Below are 12,425 nucleotides of genomic sequence, written 5' to 3' on the forward strand. Positions count from 1 at the left end.
AGCACCGCCTTTGGCCCGGGGCCTGATCCTGGGGACCCGGGATCGAGTCCCACGTCGGGAGCACAGCCAGGGGGAGGAGCAGAGGGTGAGGGAGAAGCAGACTCTGCTAAGCAGGGAGTCCAATATGGGGCTTGATCCCAGGACCCTGAGATTATGACCTGAGTCAAAGGCAGACACTTAACTGAGCCACCCAGGCACCCCTGGCCTTTTACTTTCTTCACGGTATTAATAGTAGCACAAAAGTTTTTAAGTTTGATTTAGTCCAGTGTATCTATTTTTTCTTTGTGCATTTAAGAAATCACTGCTTAACCTAGGTCACAAAGGTTTATAGTTTTAGTTCTCACATTCAATTCTGTGACCCATTTTGAATTAGCTTTTTTGGATTGTGTGCATGCATTAGGAGAAGCTAGCTTTTTTTTTTTTTTTTTTTTTTTAAGATTTTATTTATTTATTTATGAGAGACACAGAGAGAGGCAGAGACATAGCCAGATGGAGAAGTAGGCTCCCCACAAGGAGCCTGATGTGGGGCTCTATCCAGCATACTGTGATCACGCCCTGGGCCAAAGGCAGATCAACCTCTGAGCCACCCAGGTGTCCCAGAAGCTAGCTTCTTTTTGCATATGACTGTTTGGTTGTCCCAGCACTGTTTGTTGATAGACTATTCTTTTTCCATTTCATTGGTTTTTTTCTATTTCATTGTCTTTTCAACAATGAAAATCAATTGGCCTTAGATACATGGGTTTTTCTGTACTCTCAGTTTTGTTTCATCATTGTATAAGTCTGTCCTTATGCCAAGACCATGCTGTCTTGATTTACTATAGCTTTGTAGTAATATGTGGAGTTTTTAAACTAATTATAATCACTTTACTTAAAGTATTTACCATTTCTATTTGATTATGCAGCATGAAATAATTATGAATATATAATTAAATATGCCATATTAACTTTTTAATAAGTTGTATTTGATCATAACAGCCATATGCATGTAAGCTCAGTTTTCATAGATCATTGCTTATGTAGTTTGGTTTTCTGCTTATGCAGCAGCTAAAAACGATTAAAGCCATTGGTTGCAATTCACCTGCTGTTGCCTTTAAAATGGCTCTTAAGGGCAGTTGTGAGATTATCTTTTCATGGCTATTTGCCTTTTGAATACTATCTACAAAAAAAAGTAACTTGAACTGTTCTTTCATTCTTTATGATTTATAGATTTTGTATGCTGAAACTTCTCAACCAGAGGAAGGGGCCTTCACAGTGTCCTTTGTGTAAGAACGATATAACCAAAAGGTATCTAATTTGGGTGGTAATGGGAGGTTGGGCATGACAGCAGGGAAAAGTAGAAATTCCTTTATGACAGAGCTGGTATTCCTATCAAACTATTCATCAGTAGAAAAATGTATAAACGGGTGTTCAGCTGACAGTAAATTATTTCCGAAGTCATTTTCTTGAAAGTTTTATGGTCAGTCTGTCTTATGAAGGTGTTAGTAATTCATTGCCTCTTTCTAATGCTTCTGAGAACCTACAGTTTTGTTTTGTTTTTGTTTTTTTAAGATTTTATTTTATTTTATTTTATTTTTTGAGAGAGTGCGCACAAGAGAGCGCAAGCAGGGGTGAGGGAAAAGCAAGCTCCTCATGGAGCAGGGAGCCCAACCTGGGGCTTGATCCCAGGACAGTAGGATAATGACCAAAGCTAAAGGTAGCCACTTAACCAACTGAGCTACTCAGGTGCCCAAGAACCTGCAGTCTTATCTAAAGTAGGACCATACCATTCTGCCCTTCTTGTCTCCAAGTCCTGCTTTTATTTTTCTTCCTTGCACTTCTTTCTACTTATATACACATGGTGTGTTTGTACATCATGTATACATCATGTATACATTTATACATCCACTGGGATGTTAGGACACTGGCTTTTTCTGTCTCAGTCAATGCTGTTTTTTTCAATGTTTGACATAAGGTAGTCACTCAGAGATTTAAAGGAATAAATGAATTATATTGTCCTACAACTTTCCTAAACCAAAATCTCTTGGACATTATCATCTATGATGTGGGAAACAAAGGAAGAAAAAAAATTACTAGAATTTCCTTATTACTTAGAGCCCATTGACAAGTCCTTGAAACAGGCAGAGTGACATTCCTCTAGGGACTCAGCTGCCTCCATGTTGACACTTTTCTAAGGGCAAAAGGCAATGTTAGCGTGATTCCCAGGATCCTGTAGGTCTACTTTAACATATTGAAATTCCTTTGGAAATTTCCTTATCTCTACCCCCACTAGACACATGTTGGTAAACACCCCCCAAGCATATGACCCACTGATATACATCTGAAGGGTCTTATTAGACAGTAATAAATGACCTTTTCCTAAAAATAGCTAGCCTCCTCAGGATCCTGAAAAGTTTGCTTCCAAAATACCTTGAGGCTTATGCTGTCCCTAACCGACTTGAAAATCTATAATGGGCCACTCCTCATGACCCCAGTGGTGCTCTTCTTGCCCATGGGTCCTGTCCCCATGTTGTAATTTTTTTTTTTTTTTTTTTTTTTATCATTTATGATAGTCACACACACAGAGAGAGGCAGAGACACAGGCAGAGGGAGAAGCAGGCTCCATGCACCGGGAGCCCGATGTGGGATTCGATCCCGGGTCTCCAGGATCGCGCCCTGGGCCAAAGGCAGGTGCCAAACCACTGCGCCACCCAGGGATCCCCCTGTCCCCATGTTTTAATAAAACCACCTTTTTGGGATGCCTGGGTGGCTCAGCGGTTGAGCATCTGCCTTTGGCCCAAGGCATGATCCCGGGATCCAGGATCGAATCCCACATCCGGCTCCTTGCAAGGAGCCTGCTTCTCCCTCAGCCTGTGTCTCTGCCTCTCTCTCTCACTGTGTCTCATGAATAAATAAAAAAAAATCTTTAAAACAAAAACACCTTTTTGCACCAAAGACATCTCAAGAATTCTGAGCTTTGAACCCTAGCATCTTTCCTACATCAGTCTATCTGTGCTTTTGAAGTAATATAATCATTTCACAGAAATCCCTGAGAGCTCAGGTTAGGTTGAGTGGATGGGGTTCGAGTGTTAAGAATGATTAGTATTCTATGCAGTGGATTTGTATTTACTATGGATTCAGAGTACCACTATTTTAGATAGTTAAGGGCTTTTGGTAGACTTGAAAGGACTAAAATATATATACATATATATATATGAAAACAACCAATGCTACCACAGTTTGTTCTGATGTCAATGATGTTTTGATTATAGTGTAACGTCCCTAATAGCTCTGTTCTCTGAATATAATTTTTCTACTGTTGCTACATCTATTTTTTGTTTATACATCTTTCCTTATTTTAGTGTTCTTAAGAAATTAATAATCCTTTGCTGAGTGTGTTTCTCAATTTAATTTCAGGAGCCTACAAGAAAGTACAAGATTTAGTCAACTTGTTGAAGAGTTGTTGAAAATCATTCATGCTTTTGAGCTGGACACAGGATTGCAGTGTAAGTGTTCCACAGCCCCAGGGGCCAGCTCTCAAGTGGCTGTCCTTTAAAACTAAGGAAGTTTTCACAGCTATTCTGTGAATAGGCAGTAAGACCTTTTGGTCTAGGTTAATTTTAACTCTTTATCTCTGATTCATTTTTTATTTTTATTTATTTATTTATTTATTCATTTTTTTAAAAGATTTTATTTATTCATAGAGATGCAGAGAGAGAGGGGCAGAGAGAGAAGCAGGCTCCATGCAGAGAGCCTGACGTGGGACTCGATCCAGGGTCTCCAGGATCACGCTAAACCGCTGCAGGCGGCGCTAAACCACTGAGCCACCGGGGCTGCCCTGTGATTCATTTTTTAAATCATTCCCACTGGTTTCACACATTATCTTATAGGTCCAGAGATGCATATTTTTCACATTTTAGCATCTCCAAAATTGGGAGCAATTTACTACCTCTCATGTGCTATTGTTAATAGTGTGTTTTCTCTCTAAGTGGCACAGAAAATGATAGTGCATCTTGCATCACTGGTATCTTGGATTCAGTGAAATATGGCATTTGTAGGCAAATTTGGTAGTTTTGAGTTGAGGGGGAAAAAAGATTAGAAATAATTTTGATGGTCTGTATGTTTCCTAGGAGAATTTCCAAAGTAGATTAAACAAACAATAGGTAAGCTTTAATGTATTGTCTTAACAAACCAGAGAGAGCATACACAGGGTTTCTTTTGGTTCTCTGATGCAGTTACTATATTGTTTCTAACCATAACAATAATATTTTTCCTGTGAATTACATTTACAGTTGCAGACAGCTATAACTTTTCCAAAAAGGAAAATAACTCTCCTGAGCATCTAAAGGAGGAAGTTTCTATTATCCAAAGTATGGGCTATCGAAACCGTGCCAAAAGACTTCGACAGAGTGAACCTGAAAACCCTACCTTGGTAATGCCATTTTCATCTATTCTGGTAACATCTCTTCATTGAGCATTGTGAATTAGGGGAGGTGCTGGATGTTCATGGATTTATATAAAAAATCAGTAAACAAGGTTAGATAGTAAATTAAGTGGTTGGTCAAGAGTTAGAAGAGCTGAGGGAAGGCCCATATACCTAGTGTGGGCAAGAGAGACCTTCTGGCCCCATCCCCTGTTTTTAGTGCTTTATTTCTGATGTTTATCTAAAATAGCCATGAGGTCATTGATGGTCACTGATGGTTTTAAGGTTTGAGTTTGCTAGTTTTGAAAATAACCATCTCATGGCAATTTTCCAGGCATGAGGAAATATATTCTAATTTATTTTCTTTGAAAAGTTGCCTGCGGGGGAGAAAATCAGTTTTTACCATTTGAAAATTGCTTCAGCTTAAAAGGTATAATTGTCAAAGAAAATTCAGTGATTTGCTCTGTTGTTACTTGAATTTGCATGAATAATGTAGATCTTAAAAATAATAGTTCTCATCATACCAGCATTCGTTTTTCAGTAGATGTTGAAAGACTCAAAAAGAAGGAAAGCTTCATCAGAGTAATGTTGCGTTTTTATTCTTTGCTATACTGAATGTTCTTAGGATTGCTGGGTTTTTATTCATACCCCTGTTATCAGATGTGATTGGAAATGTGTACTCAATGAATCTCATTCCCTTTGTATACTATAACAAAATTTTAGCTTCAAACTATGCTTTTCTTCAAAAAAATTGCATCAGAATATATATTCAGTTTAGAAAAGTTTAAAACAACAGAGAGAGGAAAAATATTCAAACCACACATTACATACATTTTGGTTTGTAGTTTGCCAAGTGTTTTTTCTAGGTGTCAAATTTTAGCTAATTATGATGGTCTGTTTTGTCCATGGCCTGGAGTTTCTCTTCAAGAAAAGAAACACAGAAAAGAACACAGATCAACAATTAGTTGATCATTTTTTACTATACTGCTTATCAGGAAACCAGTCTTAGTGTCCAACTCTCTAACCTTGGAATTGTGCGATCTCTGAGGACAAAGCAGCAGATACAGCCTCAGAATAAGTCTGTCTACATTGAATTGGGTAAGAGACACAGATTTTGTAAGTTTAGAATAATAGTTGCTGGATTATTGTTTTACAGTTATACCAAAAGCCTCATAGCTTATATACAATGGCAAGGAACTTTGGAAAGTGAAAATAAAATAACTATTTTTCCAGCCTTATGGTGTATAAAAGACAAGACTCTTATTTTATAGAGAGTAAAAGGAAGACTGTTTGATTATAGCATATATAAACATGCTTTGGAAGATGGAAAATAGGGATAAGAAATAACATGATGGAATAGCCATAGCATTTGGAGAGATCAAGGATACACTGTATTAGACTAGGAAGACTTTTAAGAAGAGCTGAGCTCAGTTCAAACAGCTCTTTATAATAGAATGTATTTATAATTGGAAAGAGTGACCCTCGTTGGGCTTTCAAGCACCACCATATGTTTACCATAGCACTTATCAGATTCTTCTAAAATGACCTGTGTATCTTTTCCCTTCTTAAAGATCATAAGTTCTGAGACAACAAGTCTTGTGTCATAAAAATAATCAAAATAACTATAATAGTGAATATTTAAGAGTACTTACCGAGGTCTAGGCACTATATATGAGCAAATAAAGACACATAGAGCTTAAGACATTTTGCCAAGATAACAAAGCTAGCAAGTGGCAGAGCTCTGATTCAAACTTAGGAATTCTGGTGTCAGAGCCTGTGCTGGTAACCACTTCTCTGTGTTACCTGCCATTTTTATCATTGTACTGCCATATCATTGTGTCTGCAGATTTTATATGTAGTGAATGTGCAGTAATAATTCTTGAATGAATATCTGTTGTGCAACAAGTACATTTATGATGTTAACCCTTTCAATGAAAATCCTTTTATTGATTTGTTATCTGGGGAATTTTTTAGGGTCTGATTCTTCTGAAGATACAGTTAATAAGGCAAGTTCTTGCAGGTGAGTTAAAGAGAGCCTTTATCTGTGAAGCTGGCATTTTTGTGTTTAATTAATAGTAAGGATTAGTATTTAGGCTAGAATCACAGCATTGGAATAGACCTTAAAGGTCCTTTGCTTTTCATAGGTGAGAAAACCTGTCTTGGTAGAGTCTAGAAGAGTTTAGAATAACAGAAGTCTGCTCAGACTTGCTTCCAGCAGATGACTGTGTCTAACTTAGTTCCTCAAGCACAGTAGTATTGGCTCAGTGGTCATTTTGGCTCATGAGAATATTAAAAGACTTCATTTTCAATGCTTTCTCTGTTTCTTAATTCCATCTATCTCTCAAGTGTTGTCTACATAAATTATATAATAATCTACAAACCACCCACCCCCAACTGCTTTACCTTTCAAGTTATTTTCCTTAGGGATTATTGCTTGACCTAAAGATCTGTGAGAGCTTGCCTGAACTATGGTGGTGCCATTGCCAGTCAGATCTTGTTTGCGAATGTCTTTTTCCTAATCTCTCAATTAGTAGGAAAGGATTTTTAGCTGGAGGAGAAGCACAGTGGCAGTGTTGCATCCTATTGGAGTGTCTGCTCCATCCCAGTGCTCCCTTGGTTTAAGTATCTTTATTCTTGCATTCTCATTAAAATATACTTTTAGGGATCCCTGGGTGGCGCAGCGGTTTGGCGCCTGCCTTTGGCCCAGGGCGCGATCCTGGAGACCCGGGATCGAATCCCACGTCAGGCTCCCGGTGCATGGAGCCTGCTTCTCCCTCTGCCTGTGTCTCTGCCTCTCTCTCTCTCTGTGTGTGTGACTATCATAAATAAATAAAAATTTAAAAAAAATAAAAATAAAATATACTTTTAAATTATGTTTTTTTATTTCTTTTACTACCTTTGGGCAATTATTTGGCTACCTTTTTTTTTTTTTTTTAAGATTTTATTTATTCATGAGAGACACAGAGAGAGAGGCAGAGACACAGGCAGAGGGAGAAGCAGGCTCCATGCAGGGAGCCCAACGTGGGACTTGTCCCGGGTCTCCAGGATCAGGCCCTGGGCTGAAGGCAGGCGCTAAACCGCTAAGCCACCCAGGGATCCCCTGGCTACCATTTAAATTTTAGTCCTGTTGCCCTTCCATAAAGTAGTGTATCTATGCTACTTCTCTGATTTTTGTGACTCTTTTTCCTCAGTCTTTGACCATTTCCCTTTGGCTGGAAGTTACTAAAGCAAAGTGTAGGTTTCAGAAAGTGAACCAAATTGATCAGTTTACTGCAATCATACTTAGAGGAGCTAAAATACTTGATCTTGCTCATTTGACAACTCTGAATGTATAACTAGTGTTTCTCATTAAGGTTCTGTCTTTTCTCTATAGTGTGGGAGATGACAAGTTAGAAATCACCTCTCAAGGAGCCAGGGCTGAAGCCAGTTTGAATCCTGCAAAAAAGGGTAATGACAACACTTCCAACTTAATGGGCACTGAAGAGAAAATGGGTAGATTCCATGCTGTGGTTAGATTATTCTGAAGACCATTTGGGACATTTATAATTCAGAACATCTCTTGGTAGAGTTAGAATATCTTTCTTTCTCAGATGTCATGGTACAGGCTGATCTGTTTCAATGACACAAGGCTGATGTGATTATAATAGTGCCCTATGTAATTGGTTGTTGCCTTTTACTTTTAGTTGATGTGTTTGTGTTTCATCTTTTGTACACTGGTACTTAAATATAGGGAGTATGAGTCTGAGGATAGAACAGAGCACTGTATGTCTGATGCTGCTTTTAGTTCACTGTCAGAGGTTAGGGAAATAGGAGGTGTAGTTAAGAATAGAATTCTGGAATTAAAAATCTAAGTGTCTTGAATGGAAATAATGAGAGTCTAGATAACTAGGAATTATGTGGAAGTACATGAGCTACATCCTCAGGATTCTTGGTGGTTTATGTGGTTAGTTTCTCCAAAAATAGTTAGGTGCTTTATTTCTACTCCCCAAGTTGTATTAAGTGTACATATTTTTTCATGATAATTCAGTTTTTAAGCACCTTGTTGTTTTTGTATACTTTCAGCTGCTTGTGAATTTTCTGAGGACATAACAAATATTGAACATCATCAATCCGGTAATAAAGATTTGACCACCACTGAGAAGCATGCAACTAAGAAGCATCCAGAAAAGTATCAGGGTATTTCTGTTTCAAACTTGCATGTGGAGCCATGTGGCACAAATACTCATGCCAGCTCATTACAGCATGAGAACAGCAGTTTATTACTCACTAAACACAGAATGAATGTAGAAAAGGCTGAAATCTGTAATAACAGCAAACAGCCTGGCTTAGCAAGGAGCCAACAGAGCAGATGGGCTGAAAGTAAGGAAACATGTAATGATAGGCAGACTCCCAGCACAGAGAAAAAGGTAGTTGTGAATGCTAATCTCCTGTGTGAGAGAAAAGAACTGAATAAACAGAAACCTCCACGCTCTGACAGTCCTAGAGATTCCCAAGATGTTCCTTGGATAACACTGAATAGTAGCATACGGAAAGTTAATGAGTGGTTTTCCAGAAGTGATGAAATATTAACTTCTGATGATTCACATGACAGAGGATCTGAATTGAATACTGAAGTAGGTGGTGCAGAAGTTCCAAATGAAGTGGGTGAATATTCTGGTTCTTCTGAGAAAATAGACTTAATGGCCAGTGATCCTCAGGATGCTTTGATATGTGAAAGTGAAAGAGTCCACACCAAGCCAGTAGGAAGTAACATCGAAGATAAAATATTTGGAAAAACCTATCGGAGGAAGGCAAGCCTCCGTAAGGTGAGCCACACCTTTAGAACTGAAGTTCTAACTATAGGAGCGTGTGCTATAGAACCTCAGACAACGCAAACCCATCCCCTCATGAATAAAGCAGAGCATAAAAGGAAAACTACATCTAGCCTTCATCCTGAGGATTTTATCAAGAAAGTAGAGTTAGGCATTGTTCCAAAGACTCCTGAAAAGCTAATTGAGGGAATCAACCAAATCAAGCGAGATGGTCATGTGATAAATATTACAAATAATGGTCCTGAGAATGAAACAGAAGGTGATTATGTTCAGAAAGAGAAAAATCCTAACCCAACAGAATCATTGGAAAAAGAATCTGCTTTTAGAACCAAAACTGAACCAATGAGCAGCAGGATAAGCAATATGGAACTGGAATTAGATAGCTCCAGTTCAAAAGCACCTAAGAAGAACAGGCTGAGGAGGAAGTCCTCTGCCAGGCACACTTGTGCCCTTGAATTCGTAGTCAATAGAAATCTAAACCCACCTGATCATAGTGAACTACAGATTGAAAGTTGTTCTAGCAGTGAAGAGATGAAAAAACAGCATTTGGACCAAGTACCAGTCAGACACAACAAAACACTTCAGCTCATGCAAGATAAAGAACCTGCAGGTAGAGCTAAGAAAAGTAGTAAGCCAGGAGAACAAATAAATAAGAGACTCGCCAGTCATGCTTTTCCAGAGCTAACTTTAACAAACGTATCTGGTTTTTTTGCTAACTGTTCAAGTTCTAGTAAGCCTCAAGAGTACATCAACCCTGGCCTTCGAAGAGAAGAAATAGAAGAGAGCCGAAGAATGACTCAAGTGTCTGATAGTACCAGAGATCCCAAAGAGCTGGTATTGAGTGGAGGAAGAGGTTTGCAAACTGAGAGATCTGTAGAGAGTACCAGTATCTCATTGGTACTTGATACTGATTATGGTACACAGGACAGTATCTCATTACTGGAAGCTGACACCCTGAGGAAGGCAAAAACAGCACCAAATCAATGGGCGAATCTGTGTGCAACAATTGAGAACCCCAAGGAACCTATCCATGGTTGTTCTAAGGACACTAGAAATGACACAGAGGGTTTTGTAGTTCCATTGACGTGCGAAGATAACCACACTCAGGAGACAAGCATAGAAATGGAAGAGAGTGAACTTGACACGCAGTGCTTACGCAATATGTTCAAGGTTTCAAAGCGTCAGTCATTTGCTCTGTTTTCATATCCAAGAGATCCGGAAGAGGACTGTGTAACAGTCTGTCCCCGCTCTGGGGCCTTTGGAAAACAAGGTCCAAAAGTCACTCTAGAATGTGGACAGAAGGAAGAAAGTCAGGGAAAGAAAGAGTCTGAAATCAGACATGTGCAGGCAGTTCATACAACTGCAGGCTTTTCTGCAGTTAGTCAGAAACCTAAGAAGCCAGGCGATTTTGCCAAATGTAGCATAAAGGGAGTCTCTCGGCTTTGTCTGTCATCTCAGTTCAAAGGCAAGGAAACTGAACTCCTTATTGCAAATTACCATGGAATTTCCCAAAACCCTTATCATATACCACCACTTTCTCCCATCAGATCATGTGTTAAAACTCTATGTCAGGAAAACCTGTCAGAGGAAAAGTTTGAGCAACATTCAGTGTCACCCGAAAGAGCAGTGGGAAATGAGAGAGTCATTCAAAGTACAGTGAGCACAATTAGCCAAAATAACATTAGAGAATGTGCTTCTAAAGAAGTCGGCTCAAGCAGTGTTAATGAAGTAGTTTCCAGTACTAATGAAGTAGGCTCTAGTATTAATGAAGTGGGTTCCAGTGGTGAAAACATTCAAGCAGAACTAGGTAGAAACCGAGGACCTAAATTAAATGCTATGCTCAGACTAGGTCTTATGCAACCTGAAGTCTGTAAGCAAAGCCTTTCTTTAAGTAATTGTAAACATCCAGAAATGAAATGGCAAGGACAAAGTGAAGGAGCAGTTCTGTCTGTTAGTGCAGATTTCTCTCCATGTCTGATTTCAGATAACCCAGAACAACCTATGGGAAGTAGTCGGTCTTCTCAGGTTTGTTCTGAGACACCTGATGACCTATTAAATGGTGACAAAATAAAGGGAAAAGTCAGCTTTGCTGAAAGTGACATTAAGGAAAGATCTGCTGTGTTTAGCAAAAGTGTCCAGAGTGGAGAGTTCAGCAGAAGCCCTAGCCCTTCAGACCATACACGTTTGGCCCAGGGTTACCAGAGAGGGGCCAAGAAATTAGAGTCCTCAGAAGAGAACATGTCTAGTGAGGAGGAAGAGCTTCCCTGCTTCCAACACTTACTATTTGGTAAAGTAACCAACATGCCTTCTCAGTCTACCAGTCACAATGCAGTTGCCGCAGAGGGTCTATCTAACAAAACAGAGGAGAACCTAGACTCATTGAAGAATAGTTTAAGTGATGTCAGTAACCAGGTACCGTCAGCAAAGGCATCCCAGGAACATCACCTTAGTGAGGAAGCAAGATGTTCTGGCAGCTTATTTTCTTCACAGTGCAGTGCTTTGGAAGACTTGACTGTAAATACCAATAACCAGGATCCTTTCTCGATGTTTGATCCTCCTTCCAAACAAGTGAGGCATCAATCTGAAAATCTGGACGTTCTGAATGACAAGGAATTGGTTTCAGATGATGATGATGAAAGGGAACCTGGCCTGGAAGAGGAAAGTCCTCAAGAAGAGCAGAGTGTGGATTCAGACTTAGGTATTGGAACCAGGTTTTTGTGTTTGCCCCCGTCCATATTATAGAAATGAGCTAACTGTTGATGCCTTGTGGGGGAGCACGTTTTACAAGTTTCCAAGTGCAACTAAAGTCACCACTTAAACTTTACACATGTTCCTCTTAAGGTGCCTTTCCTTAAAAGTCCTTTACCCAGCTAGAACATCTCTGTTTGAATGAGATCTGATTGTTGGTGAACTTGTTTCTGGTTCTCATTATGATTTCCAAGAGGAAATCTGAGTGTCCCAAAACAAGAAGTGTAATCATTTTGCATAACATGAAAGTGAAGTTTGTCCTGTCAGTGAGAAAACATGGGTACAGCAAGTTGTGGTATGTGCTGTTTTTACATCTGAAGCTGTTTTTATTATCATTTAAGGTGAAGTGGCATCTGGATATGAGAGTGAAACGAGCCTCTCTGAAGACTGTTCCAGGTTGTCCTCTCAGAGTGATATTTTAACCACTCAGGTAAAAAACGTGTGCATGTGCATGTGTATGTGTGTGT

The 12,425-nt window shown here is 39.2% G+C and overlaps 1 protein-coding gene across 9 annotated transcripts in view; it reads left to right on the top strand.

Annotated features, from left to right (window-relative positions):
- Positions 1-12,425, top strand: part of BRCA1 (BRCA1 DNA repair associated) — a 67,289-nt gene that overhangs the window by 17,675 nt on the left and 37,189 nt on the right. For 5 of the 9 annotated variants that reach the window (XM_072747102.1, XM_072747099.1, XM_072747101.1 and 2 more), the window contains exons 4-11: positions 1,207-1,284; positions 3,394-3,482; positions 4,269-4,408; positions 5,395-5,497; positions 6,374-6,419; positions 7,773-7,846; positions 8,462-11,908; positions 12,300-12,388. In XM_072747102.1, the coding sequence (XP_072603203.1) occupies positions 1,207-1,284; positions 3,394-3,482; positions 4,269-4,408; positions 5,395-5,497; positions 6,374-6,419; positions 7,773-7,846; positions 8,462-11,908; positions 12,300-12,388 (4,066 nt within the window). The remainder of the gene's footprint in view (positions 1-1,206; positions 1,285-3,393; positions 3,483-4,268; positions 4,409-5,394; positions 5,498-6,373; positions 6,420-7,772; positions 7,847-8,461; positions 11,909-12,299; positions 12,389-12,425) is intronic. The other 4 variants (XM_072747106.1, XM_072747105.1, XM_072747104.1 and 1 more) reach the window with 1 other exon arrangement.

This window comes from Vulpes vulpes, chromosome 2, assembly GCF_048418805.1.
Source record: "Vulpes vulpes isolate BD-2025 chromosome 2, VulVul3, whole genome shotgun sequence".
NCBI classification, from domain to species: domain Eukaryota; kingdom Metazoa; phylum Chordata; class Mammalia; order Carnivora; family Canidae; genus Vulpes; species Vulpes vulpes.